Source organism: Budorcas taxicolor, chromosome 18 (genome assembly GCF_023091745.1).
Source record: "Budorcas taxicolor isolate Tak-1 chromosome 18, Takin1.1, whole genome shotgun sequence".
Taxonomy (NCBI): domain Eukaryota; kingdom Metazoa; phylum Chordata; class Mammalia; order Artiodactyla; family Bovidae; genus Budorcas; species Budorcas taxicolor.
The window spans coordinates 57,734,818-57,755,811 of NC_068927.1; the positions used below are offsets into that span (position 1 = coordinate 57,734,818).

General features: G+C 47.9%; 1 protein-coding gene across 1 annotated transcript; it reads right to left on the reverse strand.

The window, feature by feature from the left end:
- Positions 1-418: 418 nt before the first annotated feature.
- On the reverse strand, positions 419-7,139 carry NAPSA (napsin A aspartic peptidase). Its single transcript, XM_052656098.1, is given in 11 exon segments — positions 419-616; positions 797-844; positions 846-896; positions 1,459-1,603; positions 1,811-1,933; positions 3,002-3,201; positions 3,545-3,663; positions 3,854-3,882; positions 3,884-3,975; positions 4,092-4,233; positions 7,060-7,139. Coding segments are annotated over 11 exon segments (1,227 nt in total).
- Positions 7,140-20,994: the final 13,855 nt, after the last annotated feature.

The window sequence follows — 20,994 nt, forward strand, 5'->3', positions numbered from 1 at the left end:
GACACCGCCCCCGCCACTGCCACCTGTCGCTGCGGTCGCGACCTGTCGCTTCCTACGCGTGTTGTGGCTACGCCCGCCCACGTCAGAGCGTGAACACCACTCAGACTACAACGTCCGTGATGCTCTGCGGCTTCGGGTGCCTTTGAGGAGAGGCAGTGTAGGCGAGGGGCTTCATGGGCTTCGTAGTACAAGATCCTTCCACCGGTGTTGTGGGAGAAAAGGAGCAGTGCCTTTCTGTCTCAACTCCAGAGAGCCAGACACTAACTTTTTTCCTCCCCCTAAAATCTCCCTCTAAAAAAAAAAAGGAAGAGACCGCGATAAGTTTAATGTAAATAGTAAATTTTTTTACTATCAAGGTGTGCGCATGCGCCTAACCAGGGCCTCAACCGAACGACTGCGCCTGCGCAAGCTCGCCCTTTCACTGTCTTGTTCCGCGAGGTCGAGGTCGAGCTCGGGCCAGCCCCACTTGGGCGCCGCTTTTCCTGTCGCCACGGTCGAAGACGGCCACATAGCTACCCAAGAAGACATCACCGAGGATCCAGAAGGGCCCTGAGGGCGGAGGCACGTCCAGAGCCATGAAGCCGGACAAACAGACACTGAAGCCACTCCGAGTAATCTACAAGGCGTTAAGACCAGTAACAGGTGTCACGCTCACCGGCCTGCCTTCCTTCTAGGAGCCAGAGCTTCGCCCTACCCACCACTAGCTATGTTTCTGTGCCGCATACTTGGACCTAGTGACGTCTCACTCCCAGCCCCGCCCTTCCAAAGGCGCCACTCTGACGTCATTGCCACTTACCTGGATGACGTAGTCCTGGGCCGTGAGGTTAAACCAGACCCCCCCCAAGAAGGAAGGAGACTGGGAGGAGCGTTGGGATTTTCGAACACTTGATGTAGTACTGAGGAAAAAGAGGAACAAGTCCGAGATGAGGGATTCCTTCTCAGCTCAATTTTTTTCTGTGACTCCCCAGTGCAGCAGGGTCATGTCCATTTTGGGCAACTAGGTGTTAAAGACCTTGTGTGGTCAAGATCTCCTGTCTTCTGTAGCCTTACTGGCTCTTCCTCACTCCTGTATAACTGTTGCCACTTATCCTAGGCTCCCATTTGATCAGGTCCTCTTTACCTCTAATTGAAAATCAAAAGCTGGTGGCCCACGGGCCATATTGGGCCTGCAGGTATATGTAACTAGTCTTATACTTATGTTCACTCACTCTCATCCAGTAAACCTGGATCACCATCCTCTCCTATGCACTGTGACACTCAGGATAGACTCTAGGGAGGTGTCTTTGCTTCCTCCCACTACCCCCCAACCTCTCACTCACAAGGTCCAGTGCTTTCTGCCCTGGGATGCCCTCCTACCCATCTGATTCCCACCCTCAGGCCATAGCATCCTGTACAGTGACCACTGTTAAATCCCTGTGAGTCTCCCCAGCCCATGTGCACCAGACACCAGGTCCTCACCTTCCCCATCAGCAGGGGGACTGCCCCAATGGCTTTCTGCAGGGCCCGGATCTCCTCAGTGGGTCCTGTGATGAGAGATGTGCCTGTGTCCAGAATGGCAGCACAGCCCCGGGCACAGAGAGTCAGCCCTGTGCCCACCTGAACACTGTGAGGCAGAAGGGAACAGTCATTAGAGCCGGCATCCTAGGAGGCAAGACCCTCAGCCCTCTCCTCTCTCAGACCTAGGAGACCAGGCCCACAACCCCTCCTCCATCAGACCCAGGAATCTGGATCCCCAACTCCCTTTTCCCCAGGACATTGGAATTTAGGCTCTAGCCTACTCCTCCCAGACCTAGGAGGCCAGGTTCCTCACCACTCCATGTGGATCTGCCAAAAAGCAGGGATTGTGACTGGCACAAAGGTGAGGGGTGGGATGTAGTGTGCTGGGTCTGAGCCACCCAGGACCAGCTCTCCTCCATCAGCTGCCTCAGGGTTCCTGCAGAGGCAGACAGTTGTAGGTGTCAGGGAATTTCTCCTGTCAGCCCCAGGAATGGCCAAGGGAGGGACTTCCTGCCAAAGGGGTAGTGTCTGGGTTCTGGGTGGGATAGTGGGATGCAGGCAGAACCTCAATGTGGGGACTGGAAGCAAGGCAAGAAATGAAGAGAAATGGAGATTTTCTTGGGGGAGGTTAGGATTTCAGGGTCTTGGGGGCTTCTTGAAGTGGGCATGGGACTTCTTGATTTGCCTATAGAAAGTAGGATTTTGGGGGAGTAGAGCTTTGAGGTTTCTGAATTGGCTCTGGGTGGCATGATTGAGAGGAGTGAGGTGGATGATGAGACTTTCTGAATTGCATGTCTAGACATTCAGTGGAATTAGACTTCAGTTGGCTGAGACTGATGGGAACGGGGGTTGAGGGTGGGGACTTCCCAGAAGTGTGGAAGGACAGGATCTACTAAGTGTCAGATGGGCGAATTCTCTGGCAGTCCAGTGGTTAGGACTCTGTTCGTCCCCTGCAAGGGTCACCGGTCTGATTTCCAGTTGGGGAACTATGCTGACCGGGCAAAAAGAAGAAAAGTGGATGGGACTTCCTGGGTTGGACATCCAGATAACTAAAAGACAGAATTTCCTCCCTGCAGATTTCCTGAATGACAGCTGGGGCTTTTTGAGTGTAAGGTTTAAGGTTCCTAAAAGGTAGATGGGACTTCTTAGGCTAAAAGGCGCAATTCCTGACTTCTGATGTGTGTTCCCAAATGGAATTGGGATTTCTTTATGCTGAAGATGGGGTTCTTAAATTCAGTATTTGATGGGGTAGGGCATGAAATTTCCTGGTTTGAGTTTTGAAATGTGGAACATTTTCAATGATGGTGAGTTTCTTTAATAGGTCTCAAGGTGTTGCTTAGCAAGTGGAATTTCTGACTAGGGTTCAGGTGTTTCTTCTATTGGGACAGTGACTTCCTGAATGGAGGGTGGGACTTCCTTTATTGGGCAAGGGACTTCCTGAAGGAGGGCAGGACTTCCTTCTTGGGACTAGAACTTAAGCAGAAGGTAGACCCTCACCCGTTACCTGTTGAGGTAGAAGGAGAAGACAGGCTTATCCAGTAGGCCCTGGTCCACCAGTCTGTCCAGCGGTGGCCGAACTCCTCCCACGGCCAGAACGGGAAAACCAAGGCCCAGTATCCCATCAAAGTGGGCAAACGTGAAGACCAGGCTGGGCTCCCACAGAGCCTCCCCAAAAGTCACTGTTGCACCTGTGATTCCCCCAATCTGGGGTAGATTCAAAAGGAGTGAGTTACTTCTAGGAGGACGTTACCTACATAACTCTGAGGTCTCCCAAACCAGGGCATGAATCCCAGATCGGGTCCTCAAAACCCCCTGGGGCTGTGAATACCTCCAACTCCCTAGGAAGCTCTGCCTGGCCAAGGGCCACCCCTGCCTAGGAGCCCCTGCCCCACGCTCGTTCCTCCAGGAAGCCCCGCCTCCCACTTCTGAAGCCCCGTCTGCCTGTTTACCCAGGAGGACCCGCCTCTCCAAACCCCTCCCTAAGCCAGATAATGTTAGAAATGGGCTGCTTCTAGGCTCCCGCCGTCCCGGGAACAAGGTCACGCACAGTCAGCTTATCCTCACTCAGGATGCCTGCTAGGCGCCCGGTTCCATATTGAATGGCAAACTTGGTCCCATTGGACCGGAAGGAGCTGGAGGCTTTGGGATTGAAGCGGTGGTGGAGCCCTAGGTTAGAGGGTCAGGGAGACGTCACTGGGGAAGAGAGGTCTTCCCGGTGCCTCCTGCCCCTCTGGCCAACTCACCTGTGAGGGTGTGTCGGAAGAGAACAGGTCTTCAAAAACCCTGGGAAGGCCAGGCCCCGCCCCCCTTCTCCCTTTGCCCGAGTTCAACCTTAATTTCCCCTATGAAAGCTCACAGCAGGGTAGACTGAAGAAGCGGCGTCTCAGACGGAACCCAGAGGTTGGAGGAGCCAGTGTCAAAGACGACAGAGAAGTTTTGTGGGGGAGTCCCCAGCCCAATTTCCCCATAATACTGGGCCTGATGGCAAAACAGGAGAGGTTGTGGATGTAGAGCTTGACTTGAGGGCAGGAAGGGTGGGGTGGGGGCTGTGGTGGGGGGGCGGTGTTGGCAGCCTATGTAGGGCTGTGACTTACGTTCAGGTAATTGGAGAGAGGCACAAAGAGGGACTTGTTCCCAGGGGATGGAGCTCCCAACCTGGGGGCCTCCGCTAGCTTCTCCCATCCCCTCAGTGGGTTCAGGGCCTTGAATCCAGTGTTGACTCTTCGAAGTGGGATCCTGTGGGGGAAGAGATGCCAACAGTTAAGGAGCTACCCTGTCTAGAGATCCTCCATAACAGACTGCCCCAAAGAGGATATGATGACAATGTAAACATTTCCGTGGTCCTGGAGTAATGGTCACTACTCGTTCAGTTCAGTCACTCAGTCACATCCGACCTTTTGTGACTCCATGGACTGCAGGACACCAGGCTTCTCTGTCCAACACCAACTCCTGGAGCTTGCTCAAACTCATGTCCATCGAGTATGTGATGCCTTCCAACCATCTCAAACTCTGTCGTCCCCTTCTCCTCCAGACTTCAACCTTTCCCAGCATCAGGGTCACTGCCAGGAGCCCTACAAAAGCGACCTTCCAGAAAACCCCCACCAAACACCTACCAAACCACAATGACAGATTCCCCCTGAAGACTCTCCCAAGAGCAAACCATCCCAAACAGACTCTCCCCAAAATGTTTCAATAAAAGACATTCCAAATAATGTAAAATAAGCCATTTCAGAATGGACGTACATGAAATTCTCCCAAGATTCTAGCATATTCAGGGCGGGGTGGGGGGATGGATTGAGAATTTGAGATTAGCAGATGCAAGCTATCAATATTTTTAATATTTTGTGTCAGGTGTTACTGCACGTGGGAGAGTGGCCATTGTTGCAACATCTTTTACTTGTGACATGTTTTAATTGCAGCATGCAAACTCTTAGTTATGGCATGGGGGATCTAGTTCCCTGACAAGGAATCAAAGCTGTGCCCGCTGCATTGGGAGCCTGGAGTCTTAGCCATTGGATCACCAGGAAAGTCCCGGAAACTATCAATGTCATATATATAGAATGGATAATTTGGAAGGAATGATGCTAAAGGTGAAGCTCCAGTACTTTGGCCACCTCATGCGAAGAGTTGATTCATTGGAAAAGACTCTGATGCTGGGAGGGATTGGGGGCAGGAGGAGAAGGGGATGACAGAGGATGAGATGGCTGGATGGCACCACGGACTCGATGGACTTGAGTCTGAGTGAATTCCGGGAGATGGTGATGGACAGGGAGGCCTGGCGTGCTGCGATTCATTCGCAAAGAGTCGGACACGACTGAGCGACTGAACTGAACTGAACTGAAGAATGGATAAACAGCAAGTTCCTACTGTATAGCACAGGGAACTACGGTCAATATCATGTAATAAACCATAATGGAAAAGAATAGGAAAAAGAATGTATATAGAACTTCCTTGGTGGCACAGTGGATAGGACTCTGCCAGCCAGTGCAGGGGACATGGGTTCCATCCCTGGTCCAGGAAGATTCCACGCACCACGAAACACCTAAGCCCATGCGCCATAACTACCAAAGCCCACATGCCTAGAGCCCGTGCTCCCCCACAAGAGAAGTCACTGCAAGGAGAAGCCCTCACACCACAACGAAGAATAGCCCCCGCTCGCCGCAACTGGAGAAAACCTGTGCAAAGCAATGGAGTCCCAGCGCAGCCAGTGGTTGAGACTCCGAGCTTCCCACTGCAAGGGGCGTGGGTTCCATCCCTGGTCAGGGAACTAAGATCCCACATGTCTCAACGGAGAGTTACTGTGCCACAACTAATAGATCCCACATGTCGCAGAGAAGATCTTCTATGTCATAACTAAGACGTGGTGCAGCCAAAAAAGTACATACTCAAAAGTGGAATTGGAGAAGGCAATGGCAGCCCACTCCGGTACTCCTGCCCGGAGAAACCCATGGACAGGAGGAGTTGATGGGCTGCAATCCATGGGGTTGCCAGGAGTTGGACACGACTGAGCCACTTTACTTTCACTTTTCACTCTCATGCATTAGAGAAGGAAATGGCAACCCACTCCAGTGTTCTTGCCTGAAGAATCCCAGGGATGGAGGAGCCTGGTGGGCTGCTGTCTATGAGGTCACACAGGGTCGGACACGACTAAAGTGACTTAGCAGCAGCAGCAGCAAAAGTGAAATAAATTTTAGAACTGCTACTTTCTGATTGAGTAGGTGTCTAGGACGGAGCCCAAAGATTTGCATTTCTACCAGGTTCCTGGGTCCTGCTCATGCCAGTGTTGTTGGTCCTGAGTCAACACTCAGAGAGTCTCTTTGCATTAACTTGGGAAGTGGCCATGATCTATTAGGTTGAAAAATAGGTTAGCAAACATCATGTGCAGTAATCTTTCTGTACCTGCTTGTAGTTTCTCCCTGGGGCTCTGCTCTCTGCGATGCCCTCCCCGCCCCAACCCCGCCACCCATGACTCAGTCCTTGAGAGGCTTAAGAATGTGAAGTGGGGATAAAATGTTTCCTGGAAGAGCAGACCCTCTCTTGCCATTAAGAGTTCCAGAAAGTGGAGAGAAGAGAGGAGAGGAAGGGAAAGATGGGGAGGCATCAGAGGTGGGCGTGAGGTCATAGGGGTCCCTAAAATGGGACTGCTTGAGACCTCAACAGTTTGGAAGATGCAAAACTGGGGGAGTCTCAATTTAAATGTCACAGACCTGTCTCTCCAAGTTTTGTTGGAAGAGGGGTGTCACAGGTATGGAGATTTCAGTATCAGATGATCACAGCTCAGAGTGGGGCCAGCAGAGTCCTTCCAAAAATGTGTACTTCGGGATGGGCCCCAACCCAGGGTCTCAGGGCGGAGGACCCTGGACTGAAAGGGCTTGGGTCTCAGGAGAGATCAGGGAGGACCCTTCAGTGGGTGAGAGCCCAATTCAGAGACCCAGGAACTGAAAAGATAGGCGTCATGGATGTTGGGGTGCCAGGTTCGGGAGTCCCTGAACTGGGGAGCCCTGGACTTGAGAGCAAGAGGGAGAGTGTCCCAGGTTTGAGGGTGATGGGGGTCCCCAGTACCGGATCAGCGAGGCCCCAGCGGGCTCCAGGGTCAGGAATGGAGGCAGCAGCAGTAGCAGCAGCAGCAGTGGCAGAGACATCTCCGGGGGCCTGTGTGGACCCAGGCGTCCTGCAGCTCTGTTTTCTTTAGCGGAGACTCCGCCCTTTCACTGCCCACTCCACCAAGACATGGAGTTTCTTGATGGGTGATGTGGGGATAACGGGTGGTACTTTTGAAAGGATGTACAGAATATTTTTGTAGGGTCTCCAGAAGTATTATCCTGTGTTACTGGTGTGCCTCACTCCCAGATTCGGTGGTGGTGGAGGGTCTTCTGTGCCCCGCCCCCTCCATTCTTTAGATATTGTCTCTTTTACGTAAACTTTCACTTCATTTTTTTCTGAGACTCATTAACCACAAGGGTTTTCTTGGGCCACCAAAGGGATGGGCAGGGTGTCTGTGAAGGGTCTCGGGGAAGGGTGAGAGAATCAGACTGCCAGAGTATCAAGAACCCTGCTTCTTCTTTTTTGTTTTGTAAGGTTTTCTTGGTGTGGACTGTTTTTAAAGACTTTCTTAAATTTGTTACAATATTGCTTCTGTTTTCTTTTCTTTTCTTTTGGTCATGAGGCATGTGGGATCTCAACTCCTGACCAGGAATCAGACCTGCACCTGCTGCACTGGAAGGCAAAGTCTTAATCATTAGACTTCCAGGGAAGTCCTAGGACCCACTTATTGTCTTATCTGGGAAATACTGAAACACACACACAAATAAAAACAGTTCATAGTCCCATTGCTGTGCTGTGGTTAGTTGCTCAGTCATGTCTGACTCTTTGCGACCCCACGGACTGTAGCCCACCAGGCTCCTCTTTCCATGGGATTCTCCAGACAAGAATACTGGAGTGGGTTGCCATGCCCTTCTCCAGGGGATCTTCCCAACACAGGGATCAAACCCAGGTCTCCTGCATTGCAGGCAGATTCTTTACCATCTGAGCTACCAGGGAAGCATAAAAATAATTCAGTGTCTGCGTTTGCCCCCTTTCCCTAATTAAATATTGAGGAGCATCCAAAAATCCAACTGAAAAGTGCCTTAGATTTCTAGATACCACCCTCAAAGTTTCTGATTTCAAAGCCCCAAGGTACAGCCCAAGAATCTATCAGAAAAAAAAAATTCATTTACATTATTACAATTACAACTGTGTTAATGGTATTTCCATTTACAAGGGTTGATTAGAACTAGAGAAAAGCAAACTTAGCAGGGTGTACTTGTTAGTTAATGCTGTGTAATAAATCACTCCAAAACCAAAGACAGAAACAGCACTGTTTACAATGGCCAGGACACAGAAGCGACCTAAATGTCCATCTTCGGAAGACGGAACAAAGAAGATGTGGTGCGCGTACTCATACTGAGCGAAGAAGTCAGACAGGGAAGGTGAAGTATCCCATGACATCCCTTATGTGTGGAATCGAAAAAAGAAATGATGCAGATGAACTTACTTGTGAAACAGAAAGAGGCTCACAGACTTAGAAAACAAACTGATGGTTCCTGGGGGGAGGTATAGTCAGGGAGTTTGGGAGGGTCATGTACACACTGCTATATTCAAAAAGGATAATCAACAAGGCCCTACTATAAAGCACGTGGAACTCTACTCAATGCTATGTGCCAGCCTGGATGGGAGGGGGTGGGGGGGGGACAATGAATACATGTATGTATATGGCTGCATCCCTTCACTGTTCACCTGAAACTATCACAACAATGTTAATTGGCTATACCCCAGTACAAAATAAAACGTTGAAAATTTGAAAAAAAAAAAGAAATAATCATTTATAATTTTTTGATGAGCTTTCTGGGTTCGAAATTTGAAAGCCACTTGACTATGCAGTTCTGGTTCGTGGGGTTGCAGGCAGATGTCAGCTGAGGCAGCCATCATCAGAAAGCTTCAGTAAGGCCAGAAGATCTGCTTTCAAAATCGTGTTGGGACTCTGTCTCTGGACTTTGGTTTTCCTTTAGGGTGTCGTAGCTTAGCTGGATGCTGGAGGAAAGGGATTGTCAAGGGCGAAGTCACAAAGAGGGAGGGCCTAGGACCCCCGAGTTTCAGGAAGCATTCTCAAGAGCACCATGAGGAAGTGGGGGTAGTGAAGAGGAATCATAAAGGAGCAAAGGCTCAGGTGTTGCACAAATAATGATGCAATGGAGAGAAGGAAACACTGCAAGAAGGAAATGTTTGAGGAGGGAGAGGAGAGGAGACTCAGTGCCAAAGTGGAGCAGTTGGCCTCTTACAGATTGTCCAAACATGCTCACGGGAGGGGCAAGAGTGCACCTCTGCAAGTGAGCTGGTAGTGTCCCTGGGGCCAGCCTCAGGAAGTTTCTTTCTGATTGGTTCTATTTTTTTTCAGCAAAAGAAGAAGTGAGAATGAAAGCGGGGAGAACGGCTGGAGGTTTAGAGAGAAGAGATGAGAAAATGATTTCTTAGGGGCTGGAGAAGAAAACTGTGGCAGCCTTGCAGTTTGGTTCTGAGTGTTTGCAGCCACACATCTGAAATGTGTTCCCTCCTGAGTTCAGCTGGGTGGGAGCAGGCGCAGAGAAGGCAGTGAGTTCATTTTAACCAGGGTTGGGGTTTTGCCGGGCAAGTATGACTGAGGGAAAAAGAGGAAGGGAGATCATGTCATTTGTGCAAGGGCACGATTATGGTGGTTGATCACAGAATCTATGCAGTCTAAAGAAGGGAGGACACAGGAGGAGATGAGAGAAATGGGCGGGGGGTGGGGGGGGTGGGAAAGGTGGGATCTAAGAATCAGAGGTACCAATGACATTCCTGAATTGAAAGACCTTATATAATTTGTCCCTGCCTGACAACAACCTCAGACATGCAAATGATACCACTCTAATGGCAGAAAGCAAAGAGGAACTAAAGAGCCTCTTGATGAGAGTGAAAGAGAAGAGTGAAAAAGCTGGCTTAAAACTCAACATTCAAAAAATTAAGACCATGGCATCCAGTCCCATCACTTTATGGCAAATACAAAAGAAAAAAGTGGGAACAGTGATAGATTTTCTTTTCTTGGGCTCCAACATTACTGCAGTCAGTTACTACAGCCATGAAATGCAAGCTTCTTGGAAGGAAAGCTGCCGGGAGCCAGTGTGAGGAACCCCGCCCATGGCAAAGGTCACGAGGAAGGAGGCTCGGCATACGCAAAAGCGGGATCGAGCCTCAGGGGTCCCCCTGGAAATTCTCGAGCATCTACCCCCAAAACCAGAGTCTGCCTGCTTTACTGTGTTATGCTTTCCACCTACTCTTCTGACATTAACAGGGGGCTGTCCCCCCACCACCCTTTTCTGGAAAAAGTTAATTTAGAGCTTTTAGATAATAAGTCTCCTGGGCATAATAAGAGTGTTTCAATCCAAAAACCCCTCTGATGGCTTTCTAGCCTGCCTGCCAGACTCTTACAGCTGCGCATGTGATTGTTTGCAGCCTCCCGACTGCGAGAGGCACAGGAAGCTTAAAACATCCTAGGAATGTAGGGGCTTCCGAGGAGTCAAAATCATTAGAATAGGACTGATTAAGGGTTTCATTTGTTGAGCCAATACTTGCTGCCAAGTTTTCATATCTTTTATTTGCTGATATAGTTGGCATGTAGAAAAAAAAGGTAGTAGCCCTGGTATTGGCAACATTAGATCTTTGAGTTCAGCACTTTCTTTGTTATAACCCACTGCACCTTTGTTCTACAGGAATGTAACTTTATTTAGTACTTTGAGGGTGATTCAGATTAAAAAACATTTCAAGGGAAAAAGAGTTTTCTGGTTGATAGACATTCATCTAGGAAGAGAGCCATAAAAATGTTAACAGGCCTCTTGGCCAGAAGATAATGTAAACCACCTGAGACCTTTTGTATACGGGAAGGTATGCAAAAAGAAAGCCTGGTCTCAATAAGGGTCAGGACTGCTGCCCCTGCATAACTCTGCATATTCCATTATTGCTTTATGTACAACTTGGGGTATATAAGCTGCTTTTGAAAATAAAGTAGTGGGTCTGGCACTGATGCTTGGCTCCCCCATGTCGTTCTTTTCTCGTTTTTCTGGCTGAATTCCCATCTGGAGCATGGAGGCTCACCAAGTCTACTTATTTGCCCTGACTTCTAAGACCCATGCAAGAGGGAGCCCAAGGTGGGGCACCCTCCGCTATTCGTAGGTGCCGGTGGCCTACGTAGATGGTGCAAGTTCCTTGTCTTGGAACTTTATTGGTTTTCCATGTAAACCAAGTTATTCAGCATCTTTTCTCCACTAATTTTCCTACTACACTATTCTTCCCTAATCTCTCTTTATATTTCCAAATAAATGAGTTTTTCCTCGCCGACTCTGTCCCCGCTTCAAATTCCCTGGATCCACCGGGGCTGGACCTCGGCAGAAAGCTATGATAAACCCAGACAGCATATTCAAAAGCAGAGACGTCACTTTGCCACCAAAGGTCCACATAGTTAAAGTTATGGTTTTTCCAGCAGTCATGTATGGATGTGAGAGTTGGACCATAAAGAAGGCCAAGTGCCAAACAATTGATACTTTTGAACTGTGGTGCTGGAGAAGACTCTTGAGGGTCCCTTGAAAAGCAAGGAAATCCAACCAGTCAGTCCTAAAGGAAATCAGTCCCGAATCTTCATTGGAAGGACTGATGCCAAGGTTGAAACTCCAATACTTTGGTCACCTGATGTGAAAAGCCTACTCACTGGAAAAGACCCTGATGCTGGGAGAGATTGACGGCAGGAAGAGAAGGGGGAGACAGAGGATGAGATGGTTGGACCACATTATCAACTCAATGGACATGAGTTTGAGCAAACTCCAGGAGACAGTGAAGGACAGGGAAGCCTGGCGTGCTGCAGCCCATGGGGTCACAAAGAGTCGGACACAACTGAGCGACTGAGGAACAACCTCCCTGGCATTGTCCGTTCTCATTCCCCCCCTCACTCCTGGTTATTCCTCAAACATCCTAGACATACTCCTGCCTCAGGGCCTTTTCACAGGCTGTTCTGTCCTCGTGTTTTCCCTCCAGAAAAATCTTACTCACTCCCTCTCTTCCTTCAAATCTTTGCTTAAATTCCACCTTCTTAGTGATGTCTACCCTGTCTACCCTATTGAATATGGAAACCATTCTCTCCCAGAATTTCCAATCTTTTTTACCCAGATCTATTTTTCCCCCATAGCTTTAAAATATATATATATACTTTTCTTTGAAGTTTATGTATTCATTTCTGGCTGTGCTGGGTCTTTCACTGCTGTGCATGGCTTTCTCTTGTTACGGCCAACGGGGGCTACTTACTCTTCATTGAACTGGGCTGGCTTCTCTTGTGAAACACAGGCTCTATGCGTGCAGGTGTCAGTAGTTGTGAGACGTGTGCTTTGCTGCCCCGAGGCATGCGGAGTCTTCCCGGACCAGTGATCGAACCCATGTCCCCTGCATTGGCAGACAGACTCTTAACCACTGGACCACAAGGGAATTTGTCCCCGTAGTATTGACATCTTCTAACATTTCACTAACTGCAATTAACACAACATAACTAATGTTAAGAGCAGTAAGCCACATGCTTCTTCGATGCAAGGGCAGGGATCTTGGTCTGTTCCCCTTGCCGCTCTGTCCACAGCACCTAGGACAGCACCTAGCATCTTGCAAAGACTCAATAAATATGTTTAAGGACCCACTTTGAGCACTGGTTACTCTGAGAGATTTCCCTGACACAACAGGGTGGAGGGTCAGTTTTCTCTACAATAACTCTTACAACAAGCAGCTAGAATACTCAGTCTTGACACCTTGGGGTCCCCTCACCCAGATTCAGCATCTCCCATTCCCAATTCTTAGGTGGTGCTAAGGGTAAAAGCCAGGAGATGTAAGAGACGTGGGTTCGATCCCAGGGGATCAGGGAGATCCCCCTGGAGAAGGGCCTGGAAATCCACTCCAGTATTCCTGCCTGGAGAATCCCCATGGACAGAGGAGCCTGGTGGGCTACAGTCCATGGGGTGACAAAGAGTCGGACACGACTGGAGAGACTTAGCACAGCATGGAGAAAACTCTTGAGAGTCCTTCGGACTGCAAGGAGATCAAACCAGTCAATCCTAAAGGAAATAAGTCCTGATATTCACTGGAAAGACTGATGCTGAAGCTGAAACTCCAATACTTTGGCCACCTGATGGGAAGAACTGACTCCTTGGAAAAGGCTCTGATGCTGGGCAAGACTGAAGGTGGGAGGAGGGGACGACGGAGGATGAGATGGTTGGATGGCATCACAGACTCGATGGACATGAGTTTGAGTGAGCTCTGGGAGTTGGTGATGGACAGGGAAGCCTGGCGTGCTGCAGTCCTTGGGGTCGCAAAGAATCTGACCTGACTGAGCGACTGAACTCAACTGAACTGAACTGAAAGGACTTGCCTGTAACTCCGTAAATGGTCACAAGGTGGTGGTGTGGGCCTATTTTGTCGTTCAAGATTCGCTCATTCCCTATCTGACACCTCAGTTTCTTTTTAAATTCTAGTGTAAATTTTTTTCAAACTCTAGGAATTATATTCCTAATGAGACAGGAGATAGGTGGGCTCCAGGCTGAGCAGCTAGAGTTCATCGTCCGTGGACAGATGCTCCAAAACAGCAGGAGGGGAGCTTCAAAGAATCCACCCGCCAATGAAAGAGACATGGGTTCGATCCCTGATCCGGGAAGATCCCACATGTCGTGGAGCAGCTCAGCCCGTGGGCCACAACTAATGAGCCTGTGCTCTAGAGCCCGAGAGCCTCAGCTACTGAGCCATGTCCTGCAACTACCGAAGCCTGAGTGCCCTGGACCCTGCGCTCTGCAACAAAAGACGCCACCACAATGAGAAGCCTGTATTCACCACAATTAGAGAAAGCCCGTGTGCAGTAGCAAAGACCCAGTGTGACCAAAAGTTAATTACTAACTTAAAAAATAAACTAAACGTAGCAATATTACATGTCAATCCCAAACTTCCAATCTATCCCCCTTCCCTTAGAAAAGCATTTTTAAAGGCAAGGTGAGGGAAGGCTGTCCCAGGGTATGTGATCAGCTCGTGCACAGTTCTCTGCTTGGTTGCTGTCCAGGTAATGGGATAGTTAACAGTCTCAGCCTATTAACAGTCTGCAGTCATCAAGTAGTTAATTTCTTACATGTGGTGGTGGTTTTTAACATCTGAAAAACTCAGGAAATATACATGAAATACTATTCTCTGGGTATTTCAGAGAGACTCTGCAGCAGAGAATATATGGGAGGGGTCTGTCACGGGAAGTGCCCTCAACAGCACTGAATGGTTACAAACTGAGACTGAGTGACTTGCCCCAAAATTGTTGTCCATCTTCAGACCATTTCAGCCTTTGACACTTTTCTAAGAGTGAAAAGTTAAAAAACAGTTTCACCAGAATAAACATAGCTCTGAAAATCCCATGGAAAGAGGAGCCTTAGGCTGCAGTCCATAAGGGTCGCACAGAGTCATACACGACTGAACTGACTTAGCGTGCACACATACTGAGCTCCTTATTTGAGCCTGGCAATGTTCACCACTTTTTATTTCATTTAATCATAATGACAAGTTCAGCTCAGTTCAGTCGCTCAGTCGTGTCCAACACTTTGCGACCCCATGGACTGCAGCATGCCACGCTTCCCTGTCCATCACCAATTCCTGGAGCTTGCGCACACTCATGTCCATCGAGTTGGTGATGACATCCAACCATATCCTCTGTCGTCCTCTTCTCCTCCTGCCTTCAATCTTTCCCAGCATCAGAGTCTTTTCCAGGGAGTCAGTTTTTCACATCAGGTGGCCAAAGTATTGGAGTTTCAGCTTCAGCATCAGTCTTTCCAATGAATATTCAGGAATAATTTCCTTTAGGACTGACTGGTTCAATCTCCTTGTAGTCCAAGGGACTCTCAAGAGTCTTCTCCAACACCACAATTCAAAAGCATTGATTCTTCGGCGCTCAGCTTTCTTTATGGTCCAGCTCTCACATCCATACATGACTACTGGGAAAACCATAGCCTTGACTAGACGGACCTTTGTCGGCAAACTGTCTCTGGTTTTTAATATGCTATCTAAGTTGGTCATAACTTTTCTTTCAAGAAGCAAGGGCCTTTTAATTTCATGGCTGCAGTCACCATCTGTAGTGATTTTGGAGCCCCCAAAAATAAAGTCTGTCACTGTTTGCACTGTTTCCCCACCTGTTTGCCATGAAGTGATGGGACCAGATGCATGATCTTCATTTTTTTCAATGTTGAGTTTTAAGCCAGCTTTTTCACTCTCCTCTTTCATTTTCATCAAGAGGCTCTTCAGTTCCTCTTCACTTTCTACTATAAGGGTGGTGTCATCTGCATATCTGAGGTTATTGATATTTCTCCCAGCAATCTTGATTCCAGCTTGTGCTTCATCCAGCCCGGCATTTCGCATGATATACTACTCTGCACATCATTTAAATAAGCAGGTTGACAATACAGCCTTGACATACTCCTTTCCCTATTTGGAACCAATCTGTTGTTCCATGTCCAGTTCTAACTGTTGCTTCTTGACCTGCATACAGATTCCTCAGGAGGCCGATAAGGTGGTCTGGTATGCCCATCTCTTGAAGAATTTTCCAGTTTGTTGTGATCCACACAGTCTAAGGTATTGGAGTAATCAATAAAGCAGAATTAGATGTTTTTCTGGAATTCTCTTGCTTTTTCTTTTTTTTTTTATTTTTTTAGGAATCTCTTGGTTTTTCGATGATCCAGCGGATGTTGACAATTTGATCTCTGGTTCCTCTGCCTTTTCTAAACCCAGCTTCAACATCTGGAAGTTCACGGTTCACACACTGTTGAAGCCTGGCTTGGAGAATTTTGAGCGTTACTTTGCTAGTATGTGAGATGACTGCAATCGTGCGGCAGTTTGAACATTCTTTGGCATTGCCCTTCTTTGGCATTGGAATGAAAACTGACCTTTCCCAGTCCTGTGGTCACTGCTGAGTTTTCCAAATTTGCTGGCATATTGAGTGCAGCATTTTAATAGCATTATCTTTTAGGATTAGAAATAGCTCAACTGGCATTGCATCACCTCCACTTGCTTGTTCATAGTGATGAACACTAAGGCCCACTTGACTTTAGACTCCAGGGTGTCTGGCTCTAGGTGAGTGATCACACCATCACGGTTATGTGTCATGATGATGCTTTTTGTCTAGTTCTTCTGTGTATTCTTGCCACCTCTTCTTAATATCTTCTGCTCCTGTTAGGTGCATACCATTTCTGTCCTTTATTGAGCCCATCTTTGCATGAAATGTTCCCTTGGTATCTCTAATTTTCTTGAAAAGATCTCTAGCCTTTCCCATTCTATTGTTTTCCTCTATTTCTTTGCATTGATAATTGAGGAAGGCCTTCTTATCTCTCCATGCTATTCTTAGGAACTCTGCATTCAAATGGATATATCTTTCCTTTTCTCCTTTGCCTTTCCCTTCTCTTCTTTTCTCAGCTATTTGTCAGGCCTCCTCAGACAACTGTTTCGCCTCTTTGCAGGTCTTGTTCTTGGAGATAGTCTTGATCACTGTCTCCTGTGCAATGTCACAGACCTCCATCCATAGTACTTCAGGCACTCTGTCAGATCTAATCCTTTGAATCTTTTGTCACTTCCACTGTGTAATTGTAAGGAATTTTATTTAGGTCACTCCAGTACTCTTGCCTGGAAAATCCCATGGACAGAGGAGCCTGGTGGGCTGCAGTCCATGGGGTCGCTGAGGGTCAGACACGACTGAGCGACTTCACTTTCACTTTTCACTTTCATGCATTGGAGAAGGAAATGGCAACCCACTCCAGTGTTCTTGCCTGGAGAATCCCAGGGACGGGGGAGCCTGGTGGGCTGCCATCTATGGGGTCACACAGAGTCGGACAGGACTGAAGCGACTTAGCAGCAGCAGCATACCTGAATGGTCTAGTGGTTTTCCCTACTTTCTTCAATTTAAGCCTGAAATAAGGAGTTTATGATCTGAGCCACAGTCAGCTCATGGTCTTGTTTTTGCTGACTGTATAGAGCTTCTCCGCCTTTGGCTGCAAAGAATATAATTAGTCTGATTTTGGTATTGACCATCTGGTGAAGTCCACGTGTAGAGTTGTCTCTTGTATTGTTGGAAGAGGGTGTTTGCTATGACCAATGCATTCTCTTGGCAAAACTCTATTAGCTTTTGCCCTGCTTCATTCTGTCCTCCAAGGCCAAATTTGCCTGTTACTCCAGGTATGTCTTGACTTCCTACTTTTGCATTCCAGTCCCCTATGATGAAAAGGACATCTATTTTGGGTGTTAGTGAAGAGGAAAATTTAAAATTTTTACATAACCTCCTGCTCCTGCCTCTGTAACTCAGCTTGCTCCTTGCAAAGTCTAGAACACGTAGGTCTCAGAAAGTGGGGACTCAGAATACTAGGAACTGGAGCTTATCTCACTCACCCTTGTCCTGCTCTTTGCAATCGCCCTAGCCCCTGCAAACCCACAAACCTGCTTAATCATGCCTGTCGGTGTATAAAACCACTGCAACCCCTTTGTTCAGGGCTCAGAGCTTGGAGTGTTAACTACTCTGGGCCTGCCGGCATAATAAACCTGAGTTCAACTCTCTGAGTGTGGTGCTTGGTTTCTTGAGTACTGGTTTCTGCAACATTTCTTCTAGAAGGTCTTGTAGGTCTTCATAGAGCCATTCAATTTCAGCTTCTTCAGCATTACTGCTTGGGGCATAGACTTGGATTACCGTGATATTGAATGGCTTGCCTTGGAAATGAACAGAGATCATTCTGTCATTTTTGAGATTGCACCCAAGTACTGCATTTCAGACTTTTGTTGACTATGAGCGCTACTCCATTTCTGCTAAGGGATTCTTGCCCACAGTAGTAGATATAATGGTCATCTGAGTTAAATTCATCCATTCCAGTCCATTTTAATTCACTGATTCCAAAAATGTCGAGGTTCACTCTTGCCATCTCCTGTTTGACCACTTCCAATTTACCTGGATTCATGGACCTTAGATTCCAGGTTCGCAGGCAATCTTGCTCTTTACAGCATCGGACTTTACTTCCATCACCAGTCACATCCAAGGCTGGGCGCTGTTTTCGCTTTGGTGCCATCCCTTCGTGCTCTCAGGAGTTGTTTCTCCACTCTTCTCCAGTAGTATACTGGGCACCTACCGACCTGAAGCCTTCCTCTGCCAGTGCCACGTCTCTTTGCCTTTTCATACTGTTCATACTGTCCAGGAAGGTGGTAGAAGGGGCGAAGTCTCATTTAAAATCAAACCGCATGCCCACCAGAGATGCTCAGAGGGTTCAAACAAAACCTTGTGTGCACCAGGGCCCAGAGACCCCACAGAGACTGAGTCAGAAATGTGTGTGAGTGTCTCCTGTGGAGGTATGGGTCAGCAGTGGCCTGCCGCAGGGGCAGAGGCTCTGGGTGCAGGAGACTGGCCACTCAGCCTGTGGCATAAGCCCTCTTGGAGGAGGTTTCCATTAACTCCACCATCAAGCCACCGAGCCGATGACCCACAAACTGCAGAACAATTATACCAAAGAAATTATGGCACTGTTAAGAAAGTTCTAGGATTCACAACAGATCTCCTCACCTGGGAATCTGGCAAAGGGACTGAGAACCCCCAGGGGAATTTGACTTTGGAGGGCAGTGGGATTTGATTTGAAAACTTACACAACACTGGGGAAAGAGACTCCTGGAGGGCACACACAAAGCCTTGTGCACCGGGACCCAGGAGGAAGGAGCAGTGACCCCACAAGAGACTGACCCAGACTTGCCTGCGAGTGTCCAGGAGTCTTCAGCGGAGGCGAGGGTCAGGGGCACTGATGAGGCAGTGCAGGACCTTCTGAAGGAGGTCGCCATTATCTTCATCACCTCCACCATAATTTGGTCTCAGGTCAAACAAATGGGAGGGAACACAGCCCCACCCATCAACAGAAAATTGGATTAAAGATGTACAGAGCATGGCCCCACCCATCAGAACAAGACCCAGTTTCCTCCACAGTCAGCCTCTCCCAACAAGAAGCTTCCATAAGCCTCTTATCCTTATTTGTCAGAGGCAGACAGAATGAAAACTGTCTTCCAAATGTTCAAGAACTTCCAGATGTTGAAGCTGGATTTAGAAAAGGCAGGGGAACCAGAGATCAAATTGCCAACATCTGCTGGATCATTGAAAAAGCAAGAGAATTCCAGAAAAACATCTACTTCTGCTTTATTGATTATGCCAAAGCCTTTGACTGTGTGGATCACAGCAAACTGTGGAAAATTCTTCAAGAGATGGAAACACTAGACCACCTGACCTGCCTCCTGAGAAATTTGTATGAAGGTCAGGAAGCAACAGTTAGAACTGGACATGGAACAATAGACTGGTTCCAAGTAGAAAAAGGAGTACATCAAGGCTGTATATTGTCACCCTGCTTATTTAACGTATATGCAGAGTACATCATGAGAAACACCGGGTTGGATGATGCACAAGCTGGAATCAAGATTGCCGGGAGAAATATCAATAACCTCAGATATGCAGATGACACCACCCTTATGTCAGAAAGTGAGGAACTAAAGAGCCTCTTGATGAAGGTGAAAGACGTGAGTGAAAAAGCTGGCTTGAAACTCAACATTCAGAAAAGGAAGATCACGGCATCCGATCCCATCACTTCATGGGAAATAGATGAGTTAACAATGCAAACAGTGACAGACTTTATTTTCTTGGGCTCCAAAATCACTGCAGATGATGCCTGCAGCCATGAAATTAAAAGATGCTTGCTCCTTGGAAGAAAAGCTATGACCAACCTAGACAGCATATTGAAAAGCAGAGACACTAGTTTGCCGACAAAGTTCCATCTAGTCAAAGCTATGGTTTTTCCAGTAGTCACATATGGATGTGAGAGTTGGACTATAAAGAAAATTGAGTGCTGAAGAACTGAGCTTTCGAACTGCGGTGCTGGAGAAGACTCTTGAGAATCCCTTGGACTGCTAGGAGATCAAACCAGTCATTCCTAAAGGAAATCAGTTCGAATTTTCATTGGAAGGACTGATGCTGAAGCTGAAGCTCCAATACTTTGGCCACCTGATACAAAGAACTGACTCCTTGGAAAAGACCCTGATGTTGGGAAAGATTGAAGGCGGGAGGACAAGGGGATAAAAGAGGATGAGATGGTTGGATGGCATCATTGATTCAATGGACATGAGTTTGAGCAAGCCCTGGGAGTTGGTGATGGACGGGCACGCCTGGTGTGCTGCAGTCCATGGGGTCACAGACAGCTGGCCTGGATTGAGTGACTGAACTGACTGACTGTTCATGGGGTTCTCAAGGTAAGAATACTGAAGTGGTTTGCCATTTCCTTCTCCAGTGGACCACTTTTTGTCAGAACTCTCCACCATGCCCCGTCCATCTTGGGTGGCCCTGCACGGCATGAGGCCACCCATTTTCATAATCCCAACTCTCATTGGTCTCAGTTCACAGATGCGGAAACTGAGGCGCAGCAATAGTGAATAACTTGGCTCTGCCACCCTGAGGAAGTGGCAGAAACACCCATTCAGCCACTCCCCTCCCCCATATTCCTGTTAGCCCTCCTTTTACTGGCAAACCTCCCGGGATGGGAAATTCCACAACTTGAAGCCCAAACCGAAATGGAGAAAACAATCTGCAAAAGAGCATGGAGCATGTATTCTCATTCAAAAAAAATACATATACACTCGGTATAGATCATATACACACACTATAGATCTGATTATCGTGCGGGAAAGACTTTGGAATAATTTCCACCTTCTACCTGTTGAAGCATTCCTAATTTTTCATTCGTTTTTTGTCCCACTGCCCGGCTTGCAGGATCTTAGTTTCCCCACCAGGGGTCGAACCTGGGCCACAGCAGTGAAAGTGAAGTTTTTTAACTCAGGTTGGGACTCGAACACATGCACTGGGACTTGATGCCAAAACCTTGGCTCTCTGTGCACCGA